Source organism: Poecile atricapillus, chromosome W (assembly GCF_030490865.1).
Source record: "Poecile atricapillus isolate bPoeAtr1 chromosome W, bPoeAtr1.hap1, whole genome shotgun sequence".
NCBI classification, from domain to species: domain Eukaryota; kingdom Metazoa; phylum Chordata; class Aves; order Passeriformes; family Paridae; genus Poecile; species Poecile atricapillus.
In genome coordinates this window covers 27,393,145-27,412,438 of record NC_081288.1, presented here as the reverse complement: position 1 = coordinate 27,412,438, position 19,294 = coordinate 27,393,145, and the positions used below count along the sequence as shown (strand labels likewise).

Below are 19,294 nucleotides of genomic sequence, written 5' to 3'. Positions count from 1 at the left end.
ACAGGGTTGGGTTTTTTTTTTAAGGAGGAAAGAGGACCAAAAAAGGAGGACTTACGCATCTGTCTGTTTTCTTTCTTGGCTATCAGTTTGAGTAATAGCCTGAAAATTACGAGGGTTCGGTTAGAGTTATCCTTTTCAAGCAGATGGCTAATTAAATGTTAATAGCACAAGCAAGCAAAATGTTTTAAACACCATCAAACTCAAAATGTTTGAGACATTTTGAATGCCATATTCTAGGGGCAAGGTAAAGCCAGAGAAATCTTGATAGAAGATCACAGCCTAAAGCTTCCCACTGCTCTTAAACTACTTAATAAAGACAAGCCTTATTAAAACATACAGTATTTTAAAATCCTCTTTCAACAGTGATGACCTGAAGGACAGCAGGTAGCCTCTGTCAGTTAGTTCTGCTTAATTCTCTTCAGCAACCACACTTCAAAAATCATCAAGTAATACCTATCATGTATTACTGAGGGTCTGAATAAATAAGAAGCCAGAGAGAGCTTCTTTATTGCACTGAAGCAGAAGAAATGCTCTGTGGTGTAATAACGTTGGAAGAAGAGGTAAGGAAATTATTCCAATTTCAGTCAAAGGGAGAAGAGTTTGATCCAGTACTAAATGTCCAGTAAAGCACAGACATTACAAAACAAATCATTCATGTCTGTCCTGGGGTGACTTTATGATACTGGTATCCCTAATCTGGTTTATGTTATATATTAAGTTCTGCACCTTTAAGACTGGCTTTGAGAGCAAGAGAGGGGGAAGAAGAAGCGCGCAGTTTGTGTTAAGGAAAAACATCACTCCCACACAGCTCGCTCCTGGACTGGACAGAGCTTCTCTCTGGTTTTTAGTTAGCTTTAGCTAGCTGAGGCAGAGGAGTTCCCTGGACCTTTGTTTTTTTTTCCTTTTTCTTGGATCTGTGCAAGCCTGCTCTGGACTGAACACCCAGCCAAACCCCGGGAGCTCACAAGCCTGTGGCCCACCGGGGCCTGGGCCTCGGCACTTTCCAGCGCCAGAGGGACTGATAAGAACCTGAGCGAGCCGAGCTACACCACATGAAAAGGACTTTTCTTCCTAGACTTGCCATCCCATCGAACAGCAAGAGGTTTTATTATTTAATATTATTAAATTTTCTGTTAAATAAACAGCTTTTTCCACTTCTCTCCAAGGAATTTTTTTTTCCCTTTCCCAGACCAGTTGGTGGGGAGGGGCATTTCCCTGGGGAAATCCCCATTTGGAGTTTTCCTCCCTAATTTTCCCTAAACTAGGACAGTGTCAGAAATAAAACTGAACTTCTCTGGCATTCAATGAATTCCAGTATCTTCTTTCTTTCCTTATCAGACAAAACTTGTAGTAAAGAACATCTTTCACATGCTAGAGTCCACCTGCCACTCATCAAGCACCTATAGCCAAGGACCACAATCACAGCCAAAACACAATGACTGGTTTCTTACCCACACCTGTAAATATGATTTTTCAGAAGATACAGAGCCACAGTTACAGTATTAAACTAGGAAAGGAGCATTGAAGGAGCACCAGATTGCTGAGCCATTAAGTTCCATGGCCTCTCTCTTTCATTATTTCTAATATTTTGGCCTGTTTCTTCCCCAAGTCACAGTACTCTGAAAGCCAGGACAAACTTTTATCAACTTTTGAGACACCTGTGGAGAAAGTTTCAGGGCATGGAAAGAAAGATGAAAATGGGAGTGGACTCAGTTGTCCTTATCTCTGCTCTTCAACAAGTCATTCCTACAGAAATGCCAGGCAGCACCAGGCATTGCTCTTTAACAGCTGTCAGTGCTCTGTGAGGGGCCAAGGAAGGTGCTGTGATTGGTGTGTACCTTGTCACAATTGAGTGTTTCTCAGTAACTCAGTGCACTATAGATGGAGGCTTGACCAAACAGAGGACAAAGAATGAAAAGCCCAGCTGGAATCAAGGTGGCTGTAGGCTCCGGGGGTTAAATGTACTGTACAGAACCAAAATAACATGACACAGTAAATAGACCTGGATCAATAAGGCTTTTATTATCTTCCTGTACCCACACACATTTGCAGACTGTACCTAAAGTGCCAGTTCAATTTTCCCACCCATCTCGCTTTGGTATGGAATCAGCGCTGGTCGAACCTCCTCCTTCAGGAACTTTGCCACCTGTTCAAGATGAGAAAAATAAAATTAGGGAAAGGACTTGCCTCCTCCTCCCCATTTGGGAGGAGTGCTTGTCTCACTGGGGTCTCTCTTTCACAAAGACACCCAATGGTCTGGTATGTCCAGGGTCAAAAGTGTGAAGCCACAGGGAAGAAAGCCAAGGAAATCAAAAGAGAAAAATGTGTCTTCCTTAGTAGCTTGGCTAGAGTTATATAATATGTACACTCTGTAGCAAACAGAGTGTACATATTATATACAAAAGGATGCAGGATTAAACTACACATTGCATTACAACCCACAGCCTCTTTCCATTACTTTACCTGCTGAGGAGCACGTCCAGTGAAGGAGGATGGATCCAACAGGCTTTCAAGTTGTTTATGGATAGGGCTGAAGTAAGGATCAGCACGGACACGGGCAATGAAGTCATTATCACCCCCTTCCTGTTTCACAACAGCTGCTGCTTGTTGAGAAAGAACACGAATTTTCTCGTGGCAATCCTGTAGGTAGAGGGAGAAGAAGACGGAAAAAGAAAAGTAATTCCATTGCTATTGACAGCACATGTTCATCTCCCCAACTTGTGTGGGAGGGAAAAATATCAAACTGTATTGCCCTATGCAAAAGGATGCAAAAAGATGACACAGTTTGGACTGCAGTGGCTCATGTGCCACTACATTAAAACAAGATTTTTTTCATCCTTTCACATCTGCACTTTGAGGCTAAAACACTCCGCATGTCACGTACATTCTATGACATAAACTAGTGACACTGGAATCATTTATATGTCTTCAAATTTCCCAAATACCCTTAGGAGTCATTTTAGGTTGTTTTGGTTGTTTTTTTTTTTTCAATTGTAAACAATGTAAAAACTCTACAGATTTTGAAAAGGGAAGAGAATCTGTCCAACTTAACAAGCAGTGAGACTTTGCAAACCATGGCCTACATAAGAATAGACTGAGTGAAAAAAGATACCTTTGGAATCAATTGGTAAGAACAAGGGTACCTTACTGTAGCCAGGATCCACCTGCAAAATCAGATACTGCCATGATGGTCCCAAAATATAGCCATGTGGCTGCATTTACAACTATGCAGGAGTATTCTCCTTAAATGTATTATCCTTGATCTACAGTTAGGACAAATATTAACCTTCTTCCTCTATCCAAGTGTCATTTTGCTTCAGCACTGACCTGCCTCAGGTGAACAGATCTATCTTCTGGATATTTAGGGGAGGGAGCTGTTTAGTACTGGGGAAAGGAAGTGAGTTTCAGTGCTATGAGGTGGGAAAGCCTAGAAAATGTGCTGTTCCAAAGTTCCTAGCACAGAAAAACAGAACATATGAATGTGGCTGAACACCTTCTTATAAATGTACTAAGCCCTATGGGTATGTAATTAAACAGCACCAGAAAGAAGTCAGGTCAACAAGATACACAAATGAATCACAGAATGTGATTCACATGATGTGAATACATGACCTTAATGCATTTAGTCAGGAAGTTTGCTCACTGACCCACTGACATCAGAGACACAGAGGAAAAAAAGGATGTTTCCTGACTAATATAAGGGGTGATTTGCCACAACTGTTTCAGAAAACGGAAACCACATATATTCTGCTCAAAGCTCCTATCAAACTCTTTCATTATTCTTGCAAGTTTCACTTCTGCCCTTGGTGTAGAAATAAACATAGAAGGAAAAATTACAATCTAAAAGGTAAGTGAAAATAAGGTGTTTTAAAGATGGATATTTGATTATCAATTTTGACCTGAACTGTGAAATTAAATGATAAGGTAATATAATCTAATTGTGTCTGGGTTTATTTACTAAGGAAAATATTTAATTAAAGTTTGCTTGAACACAGGAAGCTGAATGAAGGACTATAAACCAAGTGGTTAATAGACTGTACTGAGTGAGGGAAGAATGACACATGAATGAGTGGTTCAGAATGGTCTTACTTGTTTTTTTGTTAGCAGTACTGATTCATCCTCTTTTAATTTATAAGGTAGCCAACTGCCAACATGTTCCATTTAAAGAAGCCTGGCCTGGCCTGTGTTCAAGTTCCTTTAAACATTTAAAAAAGGAAAACGCCTACCAGTATCAAACATAAAAATAGGTCTCCCTCTTCTCCAGCACAGCCAGCCAGATTAGCCCAAACACACGGTGTTCCTAACAGAAAATAGGGATCTCCACAAGTGCTCTCCCCTCAGGGAAGAAAGCCTGGCTTTGTAGCACCAGTGCAATACTAATAACTCTGTGGGAGCAGATGAAGAGCAGAGAAAGGTGAGATATGACAACAGCCCAGATACATTGGTTTCTTAGGAGAAAAACACCAGACCGCAAACAAAGGTATTTTGGATGCTTCATTTGTACCTGACGATTGCCCCCAGCCTTCACCATTGCCATGATTATATTCTCTGTGGCCATGAATGGCAGCTCCTGCCGGATCCTTCTCTCAATCACCTTAAACACACACACACACAAAAAACAAACAGGAAAAAAGAAACAGCATTATATAAAGTCTATAGATGACTGAAAATTTTGCAGTGTTTGCAGTGAAGTTTTTTTTCCTCTCCCCTTGAATCTCTATGACTGGACAATGGTCAGAGAATCACAGAAAAGTTTGGGTTGGAAGGGACCTTTAAAGGCCATCTAGTTCAACCACCTGCAATGAGCAGTGACATCTTCCATTAGGTCAGGTTGCTCAGCCCTGTCCAACCTGACAATGAATGTTACCAGGGATGGGGCATCCACCACCTCACTAGGCAACCTCTTCTAGTGTTTCACCACCCTCTTTGTAATAAAACTTATTTCCTGTGTCACCTAAATTCTCCCTCTGACACTGTTACCACCCCTTGTCCTATTATAACAGGCCCTATGATGCAAAGACAAATAGTAATTTTGAATTTAGCTCTGGAAATCCAGATATTGAAGTTGATAATACTTAGAAGCCAGATCTTGTAAGAGACATTAGTTTGGAAAAGATGTCCAATATTTTTTTTTATCCTGTAGTCAACTTTTTAACCTTTAACTGTTTTTAAACTGTAGTAAGTTACAGAACTGGATGAGATCTGTCTAAACAGTATCTTTCACTGCTAAGTTCTACACATCCATTCTGTAATTCAGGAAAAAATATCCTTTGTGACAAGCTTTGTACTTTCTTTCTGACCTCACAAGAGGTATGTATGTTTCATGTATGTCCTACAACAGTGAGAATACGGCAAGAATGGAGCAAAACTCAGAAACCATTTGAACAAACAGATAAAAATGTAATTCTTGAAGTGAGAGCATTCTTGTACACTTTGGCATAGTTGTAGCATTACCAAGGATGTCCATTATCTCCTGCTTTACCTTTGGATACACCACGAGTCCCTCGGAGACATTCTGCAGTGTACTGAGAATGATGTCAGCCGTGAGGAAAGCCTCAGCCAGACACACGCGCCTACGAAACACACATACCCAGCACCCTGGTCAGCAACAAAGCCATGCTCCAGTCCACCTCAGATCCTTCAGCTTCTGTAAATAATGCTCTAAATAGCATTACTGTGGCCTAACACTGGAGCTGTTCTCTTTTTTCCCCCTTTTTGGTCAGTAAAGAGGGAGAGCGAAAAGGGTGAAGGCACACACAGAAAGCTCCAAGATAATTCAGTGATTACACAGATAGGAAACAGGGCAGCAATCTACAGGATCTTCCCCTATGTGTTCTATATTGAACTGTCTGCTACTGATCCTACCCTCCAGCAGTAAGACATGCTGCATGCTCATGCTGTGCCTGGCTGTGCTCAGTGGGGAATTTCCAAGGGGATCCATGCATTTGGTGAGGGCTTCCTTCAAGAAACCTGCTCCTGGTCACAAAGGAGGTTCCTGACAAAAAGCAGAGGAGGGAAACAAGAGGAGTAGTGGGGACTGAGCTGTATCAGGCAAAATGCTCTACATCATAATGCAGCAAACATAGCATCATCCATCTGTGACAGCAGGGCCTGGCCCATCCTAAACTATGATCTTTTAAAATTTCCTGGTTCTTGAACCTTGTGCTACATCTAAGCCCTCCAATTCTATTACAGTGCCTTAAAACAACTTTGCTGGATTGTAGATTGATTGAACTTTCTTTTGCTTGTTCTCCTTCCAAAACACTATAGCTTTAACAAGAAAAATCCAAGGCGCAGATTTTCATAATTGGTTAATGAAGTGGAAAATTGAGTCTATTAGATGAGATGAAAATAAAATTTTAAACATTCCAGTACATCTCTCAACACTTGGTAGCTATTGGGAAATAAATACACCAGATCAACCAGTATGCAATTTCTTATTTTCACATTGTTTTCTGCTGCCTACGCAGCTCTTTTTTTAATGAGACTAGGAGCTGTGGTGTAAGGTCCCTCTGGGAAAAAAATCTTCTGTTTTGTCATGAAATTTTATGCAGGTATTATGTTTGTGGAGACATTTAAAAATAACATTCTCATCAGCAATCTTAATGCTGATCTAGCATTAATCAAGCCAAAACTGCTGCTGTTCATTGTCTCACAGGTGACATACCTTAGAAGTCTAGAGATTTCTAAGATTCTAAGAAATCAAATTCTGCAACAGAATATGACTTTGAAACTAAAATGCTTCAAAGGTAGGTATGAGCTTTATGCAGAATTAGTACTAAATAAAAGATGGAAGCATTGAATTTAATTGCTGAAATTTACTTAATAATTGTAAATAACTTCTGCTCAGCTCAAAATAGTTGTAATGAAGAATCACAAAACAAAGCAAATTTTGCTGAGCAATATCCTAAAGATATGCACAGATTTTCATGAAACTTTTTGAAAAGTAGACTAATTGTGCTCTTTTTCCAGGATCTGACTGCTTCTTGTAAAGAATATTTTTCAAAATTAAAATACGTTTTTTAGATTATCTGGAGGGTTAAGGTATTGAACTATTCTCTAAAAAGTGAAAAAAAAAAGCAGGGTCAAAAAGCTGCATCCAAAAGAAGGAAGAGAAATGTCAGTACTGTAATACTGTGCTGTTTAAACAGGAAGACTATGAAAGCAATTTATTACCCTGGCTTCTGTATCCCTCCCTTTCACTGCTGGTTTACTCTGCAGAAGATCTTGACATTAAAAAAAACCAAACAGTTCTTATCTGATGGTACAGAGGAAACCAGTTTCTAGTCTCTAGGTTGTATTGAGATTGCTTTTTGTCAAGGTAGTATCTTGTGGGTTTAGTTTAAATGCAGTATTTTCTAAACAGACCAGAGGACCCTTCTCTGCAGTTGCTGCAGTGCACAATCTAAACAGACCTGTTGGCACTGTCATCCAGCGTTCGCTCAAACCACTGCACGGCGGCTGTTTGGAGGGGATCCATCACCAGCGTCATCAGGTGCCGAGCGAGGCTGCAGCAGCGCTCCGAACGCATTGGGTTCCTCTTGTAAGGCATAGCACTTGAGCCTGTCAGAGGAGGAAAAGGGATGCAAACAGGGCAACAGAAGGAGTGATGCATTCAGGGAGAAGAGATGAAGGTCCTCCCCCAGGAAAGAAAAATGTGTCAGGAGTCATAGTTTTGACTAAAGCCTCAAAACAGAACAATTTTCCACAGACGATACGTAATAACGAAAATGACACCGCCACTTTCCCCTTCAGATCAGAAACATCTAAATGGGAACAGAGAAAACGTGAGAAGACATTTTTGCAATTCTGCAAAGCAGAAGTACTACCACATAAAAGGAATGAATAGTCTTACTTTTTAATGTAGTATTAAGCACCATCTCTCCAGGCTACCCATGGCAATCTTAGCCTCCATCTGCTCAATAACACTGCCCTTCAAAGTACACTGCTGCCTGTTGTTCTAGTGAATGGCTATTAAAATCATCCACAGAATGGTACAAGTACCAGACAGGACTAAGATTTAATTTAGTGATTCAATTCTATACAACTGTTTAAGGGACCCAAACTTTCTTTCAGCCAAGAGCCAAAACACTACATTTCCTTTTCTAACGGTGTCAGAATCCCATCATTGGTGTTCTTCTGGCAAGGATGCAAGGGTCCACTCCAGTTGCATTGTTCCTAATTTGTCTGCTTATAAAGATCAAAATGCTGAGTTGAGCTGAAAATCTGCTTTACAGTCAGCTTCATGAGGAGTGGAAGACCTTAAGCTCTCCTCAGAACCAGGTCTGCCTCTTCAGGCAATGGGACATACATGGCTACTCCTGCTCTCCCCCCAAACACAGGAAGTGCACAGATATAAATCTGATTTTAATTCCTTAATATCCAGAAACCTTTAGGTAAGGTTTTTTTTTCTTTTTCCTTCCCCTCTCCCCTCCTTTTATTTTTTTCTTTTAAAAGGAGTGAATATACTAACTATGTCAACTCCAGTTAATTTAAACCAAATTCTGCCAGTGGCATTTCTAAGTTTGTTTAAAAGGCCTCACCAACATAAATGAAAAGACACATGCACCAGTCCAGGAAAACCCTCTGAGTCTATTAGATGAGATGAAAATAAAATTTCCTCTGATCCCTTACCAATCTGGTCTTTCTCAAAAGGCTCCTCTATCTCCTTCAGGTTGGCCAAAAGACGAATGTCAGTGCAAATCTGGAAAGAAAGCATGAGAATTTAATAAAATAGAACCAAACTGACACCCACCAATATATCTTACTGTTAGTGCTCTCCGAGAATCTTTGCATCTATGTGCAAGAAGTAAACTGGGGGCAGTGAAAAACTGGACAAAAACTTGACACTGCAATCCTACTCCTCGGCATAAAAATGTTTGTCAAGAAAACAAAGAAAACAGCATGCCCACTGGATTGGATGAGAACAGGACATCAACAAGGGCAAATGTTTGCAGGGAATGGAAGACAGATCAGAAGAGAACATTGAAAATGCATAACAAAATTGCACAGTGATTTGTAAACACAGATAATGTGTGCTCACTGAACTGGGAGAAAAACAAAATAGAAGAAAATACCACAGATCACTTCAGCCCAAGAGGAGGAAAACGGAGGGAACAGAGATAAATCGATTAAAAGGATCCACAAGGACAGAGAGAATAACACCATTTTCAGAAAGGCAATTAACTAGGAAGAAATGGTGAAATGTAAGAACTCATACACCACTAGGAAAGACATTTACTCTAATTGGATCAATTCACCATAGATTAGACTAATATCTGGTGTGGGAGTTGTTAACCCATCTTAGAATCTGCTCAGTTAACTTACTTTATTTGTCATTGGTCTTAAGATCTTTGAGATTTGAGTACCCAGCGGTGAATTTAAATGATCACAAAGAAGACAGCTGAACAACAACCAATATTTCTTGAGCAGAGCATTCTGCACCACGAGAACCTTCTCTTCAAGACCTGAAACACTTCCCCCTCTTCCCAATGTAAGCAAGTAGGGTGCTTACCTTGTGTATAGAAGCCCCCAGACTGGCCAGCACAGCCAGGACTCCAATATCCACCTTGCGACTGTAGGTCTGCCCTGTGACCATGTAAGCCCTAGAAATAAGCACAGAACCTGAGTGCTCCAGCCAGACACAATGGTACTGGCAAGAGTTTGAGCAAGGAGTGACATGGTTCTTGAAGTGGAGGGCTGTCATTCTGCCCTGATGAGAACAACTTTGGATTCAGGCTGTCAGTTTCTCGGGGCAGCATGCAGGTGGGAGAGAGGTAAACAGAGGAAAATGGACAGCTGTGGTTTGACAGGGAGACAAGTAGAAGTGGCCTATTTAGGAGGTGAAGTTTCATCTGGGAAAATGCAACTGAGAATGGAAGATGGCAAGGAGGAATGAGTGAACAGCAGCACAGATGTCGGTTTGGCAACCAGGGGAACCTGGGCCAACACTACCAGGAGTTACACACTGCTAAGAATGTGTGTTACATACCGCTTAAATCCTGCCTTTGCAGTCACTAATCTGTCCAGTTCTTCAACCTTGAGGTGAAGTGAAAAAAAAAAAGAGTTCAAAATGCAGCTCAGCAAGGTCTGCAAGAGCAAAAATGCTTTTCTCAGTTTACTGTCAAAAAATCTTCTACTTTCTGTGAAACATTCCTTCCCAAATCCTGCTCACTTTCACACAGAACCTTGTCAATGAGCCCCAGAGGGATCGCAGTAACTTTGTCAATTTAATCCTAGAATCTCAATGTTCCCTCAAAGAAAACAACATTCCAGAGCAGAAAATTGCCAAGACCGTATGTCTGCACCCTGGGCTGTCTGACGTACTTTACTGTGGTCTCCCTCAAAGAGCTGCAAGAAGCTGGCTTGAGTGCCAGTGGTGCCTTTCACACCCCGGAAGCGCAGGTCATCCCGAGCCCGCTCCAGGTTCTGCAGGTCCATGCACAAGTCTTGAATCCACAAGCAGCAGCGTTTCCCCACGGTGGTGAGCTGGGCAGGTCTGAAAACAATCAAGAACACAACATGACTTGTTGAGGATTTGCACAAGCACACCACTTCATTGCTCAGTCTACCATTAAGAGTTCCCTACAGAAATTAACAGGATTTGGCTTGGGCAGAAGGATGTACCAATGTCAGCAGTAAATGGTACTGAAGATGTAATCGCTCCTTTCAGGAATTAGATGGAACTACATTACCAGAAAACAGCAATTGTGTCCATGTGCCAGGCGTGCGTCCCCTGCCGGCCTGTAGGGGCTGTGATAGACTAGGGGTGCATATGTTCCCCACCCCAATTCCGCTCACCCAGAGGCACCCTGGCTGACTTACAGCACTGGTGTGAACTTCTCAGCACAAAAGCATCTACATTCACTATGTGATTTTAAATTATTCAAGAGCCTTTCCTTCTTATTTATAAAAACGTGTTCCTCAACCTCTGGGCAAACGCACTTCAACAATGCTGTCAGCCAACACTTGTAAGACCCCAAACTTGGAATAAGTAACTGCAAACTTCAGCTACACTTCAGCCTCCTTGCAAATGCTTTGAGGTGAAAACAGAGGTGCTATGCAGAATCCAGAAAGTCAACTACTTCAAATCATCCACATGAACTACAAAGAAAACCTCTATACTACTTCAAAAAACCATACACACATGAACTATGTGCTCCTGGATTAAGCTCAGACATAAAAAAGAAGCTTGTAAGATCTGGAAGCAGGACAGGCAATCCAGGAGGAATACAAACTATTTAACACTGCAGGGATGGGGCAAGGAAAGCCAAAACACACCTGGATGAATTTCATACAGAATGTGAAAGGCAACAAGACAGGCCTCTGCAAGGACATAAGCAGGAAAAGGGAAGGCTAGGGAAAACATGGATGTGATTGCAAATGGAGCAAAGGCCCTGCTGACAAATGACACAGAAAAGGCTGAGACATCAATTATGATTTCATCTTGTATATACTTCTTGAATACTCCTCTGTCCCCTCTCCAAAAGCTCAAAACTATCACAGATACTCCTCCAAAAAGCTGTAGATGAAGAGGGCTGTAGGATTAGAGCTGATACAACCAATAGTGAGTATACAGCATACAAATCAGAGACCTGACCTGATGCTTCCAGTCTCCTTTCACAGAAATGTTAACATGCTGCACACCGAGTCTGACACGACCTGTGCTCAATTCCCCTGCCTCTGCTGTTCTGAATCACTGCGGTAGAAGACCCAGGCTTATCTCACGGTATAGCTTAATGCTTCTGCAAACAGTATTAATGAAGCAGGAGATTAAACTACCCCAAGAACAGAATCACCCAGATCTTATTGTCCTTTGACTCAGTATCTCTAGTAACAAGTAGCCATTAACAAAGCTTTCTAGGCTGCAGAGGGAAAAAAAGAAAAACAAAGAAAATCTGACTGGAAGATAAGCTTAGTGCAATTCCCAGTCATGCTTTTTTGAAACAGCCCAGAATATGCACACCTGTGTTTGCCTGGAAGTCATCCTTTATAAAGCTGTGTTGAAGCAACTGCTGACAGCTAGTCAAAGCAACAGTCCAATTTCCTGAGAAATGTCTGAATAGGCCTTTTCTGAACCACCAACTGGTCAGAGATGGGAAAAAGGATGGCAAAAGAGCAGTAGCAGGTCAATTCAATCAAAGCACAGACAACAAAAAGAAAGCAAAGGCTGATGGCTACTTACTGGTAGTGAGTGAAGCCCAAAGCAGGCATGTCAGCATACTTCTCAGCAAAGTCGGCCAGCCGGCTGATCACCCTTGCGAGCTGGTGGAAGCAGGAAGGATAGAAAAGAAGTGGAATGAGAGAGAAAAACCCCAAACAACACAGCAGAAGTTGGCATGCTTAAGCACAACATTGTGAGAAAAGGGGGAGGGAAACCACTGTGCAGGAAGGGGCAGTTGTGCAGGGAGGGACCTTGAGGGGCAACTGTGCAGTCCCCCCTAATTGTAGAATATTGCATCTTTCTGTTTTTCAGGGCACACATGCAATTTCTGCTTGCAACAAAACTCAAGCAAGAGCCAACACAAGTCACTGGACTTGAGTTCAGACTAGTCTAAACTTCATGCTCAAGCTAATCCCACAGCTGTTTCATCCTTGGGTATTTTCTTTATTCCTGGAATTAGTCAGAAATAAAACTGCTTGGGGTATAATTGGACATGTACAGTCCAGGGCCAATTTGATGCCAACTCATTCAGGTCAGACACCACTGCACTACACTCCTGCTATATTTGACCTCAGAAAATTGTATTACATAGTTTCTTGAATGCTGACACACTCCTAGGAATATAGCTAAGGCTAAGACTAAGATAATCCTGAAAGCAATACAGTTGTATTGCTATGTAGTACCCGTGGCACAGATAAACAAGGAGCTGCTTATAATTCCTACTGTGAGCAAAAAAGTTCTGGGAAAAAGACCTGAGAAACAAAAGGAAGGGAACTGTTCACTTTTTTGAGAACAACCCAGACAGACAGCTCCTCCTAGCTTCCCACAAAGGTTTAGGAAAATCCAAGTTAAACACAGGCCATACACAGGACATGAGTGCTCCCCAATTCTGAGACACTGCAGAACCACCTTCTCACCTTGGGTAGCAGGAGGTTAAACCCATCACGGAGGACAATCAAATCCTGCAAGAAGCAAAGAAAGGAACTTTGGGCCATGTCTAAAGGACCAGACATAATAGTTTCTCTCAGAGAGGACACAGATTATGCTTTGTTGACTCGAAAGTCTCCTCTTAAAACAAATTATTTATTTTCCTTCTTGTAACAGAACTTGCTTATGACAAAAATGCTGAATTCACCATTGCTCCTTTCATACTGACCACGGAAAATCGTAAGTGGTGGAAGACCTGTTTCCAGCAAGTGCCTATGAATGATTATTTTGAGGTACTTGGGTCTGCCCACACAATGAGAGACTAAATCCTAAGGTCCCAAGTGGAAAATACAGGCACTGTAGGCTAAAGACAGCAGGCAGTTAAGTGGGCTAATGAGGCACCATTGAGGCACAGCTCACTCCTTCTTTTGAGACTGAGGTACAGCTGGGTGCAAGTGTCAGAAGAAAGGTGATACTACCCAAAAGCTAAACAGGTTTACAAAGGAGTAGGGAAAAAACAATCACACAGCAGCTTCTCATGTGACAACAGCAGCTGTGAGGTTGCAATGGCTTGAACAGTGGAACAGCAACACATGCTAAGAAATAAGGCTTCAGTTTGCACTCTGTTTTAGACAAAGTTTTTCACAAACATTTTAGCGTTCTGTAGAACGCTATTACTTCCTTTTTCACTTAACACACTGATCCATTCTCTTCGCTGCTGAAAAGCTTGTTTTCCCCTCAGTTATGCAGGGGTTCCAAGCAGCAATTGAAAGCTCATGGACCTTGTTTTCTAAGTCAGTGAACTCTCGTCAGAGGGGTGTAACTGATAAATCATACAGTCCACATGTTGCTTCATGTGTTTGCAACTCCTCTCTTATCTCCTTGAATATTAACACGTAAGCAGAGGTTAGGGAACAGCTTCCAGATAGATCTTGTTTCACATCAGAAGAAAGAAGGCAAGTGGAGCTTCCCTTCCTAGGGTAGCCAGGTTAAAGAACTGAATTAACTTCAACAGTAAAATTAACAAAAATGACTGAAAAATCCACTGAATATTTAATGAAGAAAAGTTTATAAACAGCTATGAAATAAACAACTGTAGCTTTGTTTTTCCCAGCTCTGCAGGCAGGGAACTGGAAATACTATATTACCGTATTATCCCCTACGTAGCAGGAAGTTGCTCCAAGGTGAATGATGGCTGCAGCTTTTGGACAGCAGTGGGCAAAGGTGTGCACGTGGGCCATCACATCGTGACGCAGCTTCTTCTCCTCCTCTGCTGCCATCTTGAAGTCAATGTTGTCCAGATTTGCTTCCATCTCCCGTATCTGCTCATCTGTGATTGAAAGCCCAAGTGACTGCAAGGGGAAAAGAACTTTTATTGCTTTTTCTCTTTACAAACAAACTGAGACAGAAGCTGATTAAATAAATAATTGACTCCCATCTGACATCTCCCAAAAGCGTGACAACTTGGTGTAATCGAGCTGTAACCGCAAATGCTTTCATTCTAGGGCTCTCCAGCCTTTTCCAATAGGATAGGAAATAGTGTTCATTCTTAGATGTTCCTCTTGGGCTTTGTACTTTCCTCAACCATGTAACATTCTCGTGAAAACTACAAAAATTAAAATACATGGGGGAAAGTGATATAAAAATAGTATAAACTTATTTTAATGAGGTTTACCTTCTGGGTAAAGAAAAATCCAGCTAACTAAATAAGCTTGTGTCAGGAAAAACTCTCTGGACCACAACTGGACCTACACAACTGTAAACAGGGGGCTTAAAACATATGGAAAGGTATGTTTTATATGTTTATACCTTTTCAAAAGTCATGTAGTACCTTATCTCAGACTGAATATGAAACCTTGTGAAATCAGTTATCTGATCTTGAAGAAGGAGATAAATGCTCCTAGTTCATGTTCAAAATCAATTCCTAGAGCTTTTCAGCAAGCTGACTTAAAAACAAAGATATCCAACCACAAGATTATACACTGGTGTAAACCACTAACAAAGATGAGAAAAATGTATTTTCCTGATACTGAGAAATTAAAAGTCTCACAATGAACTTGGCATTACTGCCTTTTCCAAATTAAAATACTATTTTCCTGTGCATAAGTAATGAGAAATCACAAACCAGAAGGATCTTCTGCTTCCTGGATTTAAAGTATTTAAAAAACTGATTCTGTTCAGAATCAAACCGCCTGAAAAAATGGTTTGCACATGTGGAACCTGGAACTGAAGAAGACAGCAAGTGAAGCAGATGTGTTCTCAATGTCCTCATCAGACAATTAGTACCCAAACTTACGCTGTCACAAGCATATACATGCCCATGAGTGTCCAGCTAAATGAGGAAAAGCACCTGGCCCCAGACTGTTTGCTGCCTTTGAGGTGCACCAGTATAGACTGCAACTGCTTAAAAGCACAGGCAGCTCAGCAGGCAGTACACTCTTGTGCTAAGATTAAAATCTCATTCCTTGCTCAGACATCTGTGATCCTTTGGGAAAAGCTGACCACAGTACACAGTTGTACAGAGAGCAAAGAAATAACCCCCCAAAAAGGGATAACTTGATGTAGAACACGTGCAAGGTAGGGTAGTGCCAAGACAAATGATGTTCTCATCTGTCCACAAACAACGTGTGAGGCCTCTTCCCTATGAGCTTTTGCTGACATTGGCAGTACCTTGGGAAGAAAACAATCAAATGTCCTTCAAACCTGTGTACCTAAGAAAACCAAGTAGGAAAAGTACACAAGGGAGAACACAAGTTTTTCCCCAAAGTACCACAGGTCAGTGAAGTCAGTGATGAGCTCTCTAGACTGTGCTTTTATGGTGTCATTCTTCTGAGACTGTCACAATATTTTCATGTGCCACTCTAACAGCTATGACTGTTCATCATTTTTCCTAAAGGACAGGGTAGAACAAGCAGATGACACAGCACAGCTCCTGCACTCAGAATGAGAATGCTGGGTTGATCTATGTATAAAGAACATATGACAGAAAAATAATGAAACTTAAACTGCACATTAAAAATAGATGGAGAGCTACTATAGAAAGAGAAAAAAAATCTATATTTCACATGTGCAAGACATATTTTGTAAGTCAGTTTGATGCTGAAAGACGTCAAAGCTACTTCTATGAGAAGGGAGAGCTCCAAGAAATTTGTTCTTGACTTTCAAACCTAATTAAGAGTTCAAGACAAAAAGTGTTAAAAGAAGCATCATAATACAAAGGAATTTATGCAAAAATATCAAACTAGTATTTTGGGATGGGTATGAATTCAGACACCTCAGCTCTTTACCCAAACTTTAAATACTGTCAGTTGGGAAAAGATAAGCTTTTCTTACTAATCCCACACTTCGCTAAGCCTGCTCTTTCAAACTCCTGCTATTGCCTGCTGAAAGGAGCAAAACACTGAATAGACCTTCTACCAAATTCAGTTTCTACTGCAGTAATTCTTCCATTCTTATCTCATATACTCCAAACAGACCACTTGAAAATTTCACCTTTTAAGTAGAGTGAATACTGAAGCCATTTGTCTGGGCCTGTACTTCACCTAAAATTTTATCACTGAGCTGCATGTTCTTCTGTCTTACCACTCCCGACAACTTTCAGAAAACCTATAATTAGACCTTCTGAGATCTGATTTATCAGAAGACAAAAGTAAGTATTGCCCACAGTTCATTTGTTACTGTTTGGCTTTTAATGTATCTGAAAAGATATGCTATGTATCTTCAAAAAGAATGACCGAAGAAGCAACATATGAATGTCTTGGAAGTGAGGATATGTGCTGCAGTAAATTTCCATAGTCCATTTATTACCTGGTATTTGGTTTGGTGTTCTTTATTATAGAAATAATATGCATCTTCTGTAAGGAACCTAAAGAAACTGCCTGTATGTGTAACTAACTAATCACTAACAGAGATAACAGGTGCTGGAAGTAGCTGACTCTCCCTCCTTTTTAGTCCAGAGCTGACATTAGATTACAAACTGCTCTGGAATGAGGAGCCAGATAAAAATAGTAAGTCTCCATCTTCCCACTATGAAAAGAGAGCTCAAGAAGTCGTAAGACCTGTCTCTACTTTCTGGGAATAAAACTCTGGGGTGGCAGTGGGAGGCAGAGCAAGGGTCAAGAGACGCGGCAGCCTGGAGTCCAGGGCTTGGAAGTAGAAACCTAGAAGCCTCAAACTAGTTCTTTCAAGCAGCTTGCTTTCTCCTACTGAGCAACTCACATATTCTGTTCTTGAACAGAAATAAAAGTGAGGATTATCTGCCGGAATTGATACAATTATGTTTAAATTGTCATGCTTTGAACATACAAAGCTCCTCAAGCATGCATTCATAGTGTCGACACTTTCTGAGCTAGATGAGATTTGCACCTTTCTCACTCCAGCATCTGAACTGTGACAAAATTGGGCATGTAGAACTTGGAAAGGTGACTCCTATTTAGCACAGCTGTATAACTGCATCTTCAGCTTCTGGAACATCACATTTTGTCCAGCAAATTACTGACAATGCTGCCGTAGTGATATTACCCTTGCATGGAGAAGGAACATGGTAACAACACTGTGCACTGTGTGTTCATTCTCCAGCATGGTGCTTCTCTGCCCTTCCACTCATAGTAACAGCTGGACCTGGTGCTTGGATTGCTTCTAACAATCCCAAGGCAGAAAACAGAAACTGGACTCTACAAAACAAATGGGCTCCTATTGAGTCTGAGAGCTAAAGCCATTCTGCCAGAAACCTGGGTGGTTTTATGCCTTTTATTTTCCACTTTGTTTTTTTTTTTTTTTATGGGGGGGGGAACATATGACAGCTTTTTCACTATCAAAAATCTGGTAAGAGTCACAAGGAATCAAGCTATTGCATCTTAAAAATTGACTGGGTCTCAATTAAGAAGTAATAATAGCTGTACATGTATCCTTAATTAGGACCAGAGTCAAAGTCAGAAGGTTTATCTTAAAGTACACGTTAAAAAAGTTAACTTCATATCCTCTACTAACACAACAGCTTGCAATCCTATGGACATATTCCCAGTTGCTGCTTCCCAGTAACTGAATTAATAATACACAACACCCAATCTTCTGCGGTATTATTTTTTTTTGTGGCACTCAGCCTACCAAAAACCTGACAACTACTTGCAGGGTAAATATACTGCTCACTTTGGCCAAAAGTAAACTCATCTCGGAAAAAAAGGGCTATCTAACAACAAGTGGCTGCAGATGCAGGGGGTGGTCCAGTTGGCACGGACTGACAGCCATCGGATTGAATGGACAGTGGCCCTCACCCGTCACACCTCCTGGAAAGCAAACAGCCGAGCGCTTGGGAAGGACACCGATGTTTGCTCAAAAGGCAACCCCTCACCAAAGATTGCTTAGCAGAGCTTTCACAAAACCAATTTTACAGTGCAGGCAAAAGTGCAAGAGGGAGGGTATGAGGCGAGAAGAGGTGATTTGCTGAGGGGCGACAGGTACGCGGAGGATTGTGTACAGAGGGTTGGGTAACCCTGAACTCGCAGAGCTCCCACCCCTCGCGCCCCTTTCCTCCCCGGAACGCGCCTAAGGAGCGTCTGCAAAGTTGCTCTGGTCGGTTTTCCCGAGGGTAGCTCCAGGAAAGCACGGCCGATTCCCACCGGTTCCCGGGCCCTCATCCTCCAGAGCCTATAAGGGAATAGGGACGTGAAGACGCCCCGGCACCACGCTCCCCCCTCCCCGCGCCGCTCTGCCCTCAGCGCCCGTCCCGCCGTTACCTTCTCAGCCTGGGCGAGGTAGAGCCAGAGGCGGCGCCAGGTGCCGAACTTCTTCCTCTCGCTGAAGTTGTAGGCCATCTCGGCGCTGGCGTACCGCGACACCAGCGGGGAGCGGTACCGCGCCATCGCGTCCTCGGCCTCTCCGGGGGCCGCCATGGCAGCGGTACAGGCGGTGTCGGCGCAGGGCAATCGCGGAGCCCGCGGGCGCCGGGGATAAGGGCGGGCAGAGGCCCCGCCCCGCCGCCCTCAGCGCGCCCCGCCCCGCGGCCACGGCGGGCCCGGCGCCCCCCCGCGCCCGGAGGCCAAGGCGGCCTGAAGGGCCCCGACACGGCCGTGGGACACAAAACGCGCACATACACGAGCTTTAAATGCTTAGCAGCCAAACACATTTATTAGTCTTTTTTTTTTTTTTTTTTTTTTTTTTTCCAGGAACCCAAAAATAGTTTGTAGTTATAATGTAAGCAACTGA

At 42.1% G+C, this 19,294-nt stretch overlaps 1 protein-coding gene across 1 annotated transcript; it reads right to left on the bottom strand.

The window, feature by feature from the left end:
- Nucleotides 1–1,997: 1,997 nt before the first annotated feature.
- LOC131591428 (adenylosuccinate lyase) lies at nucleotides 1,998–19,062 on the bottom strand. The gene is made up of 13 exons (XM_058862131.1): nucleotides 18,826–19,062; nucleotides 14,239–14,442; nucleotides 13,081–13,125; nucleotides 12,185–12,264; nucleotides 10,327–10,498; nucleotides 9,992–10,038; nucleotides 9,515–9,605; nucleotides 8,635–8,704; nucleotides 7,416–7,563; nucleotides 5,483–5,573; nucleotides 4,505–4,594; nucleotides 2,464–2,640; nucleotides 1,998–2,146 (listed from the first exon to the last, which is right to left on the bottom strand). Exons 1-13 carry the CDS (start codon nucleotides 18,979–18,981, stop codon nucleotides 2,060–2,062), a joined length of 1,458 nt encoding a protein of 485 aa, XP_058718114.1. The 5' UTR covers nucleotides 18,982–19,062; the 3' UTR covers nucleotides 1,998–2,059.
- Nucleotides 19,063–19,294: the final 232 nt, after the last annotated feature.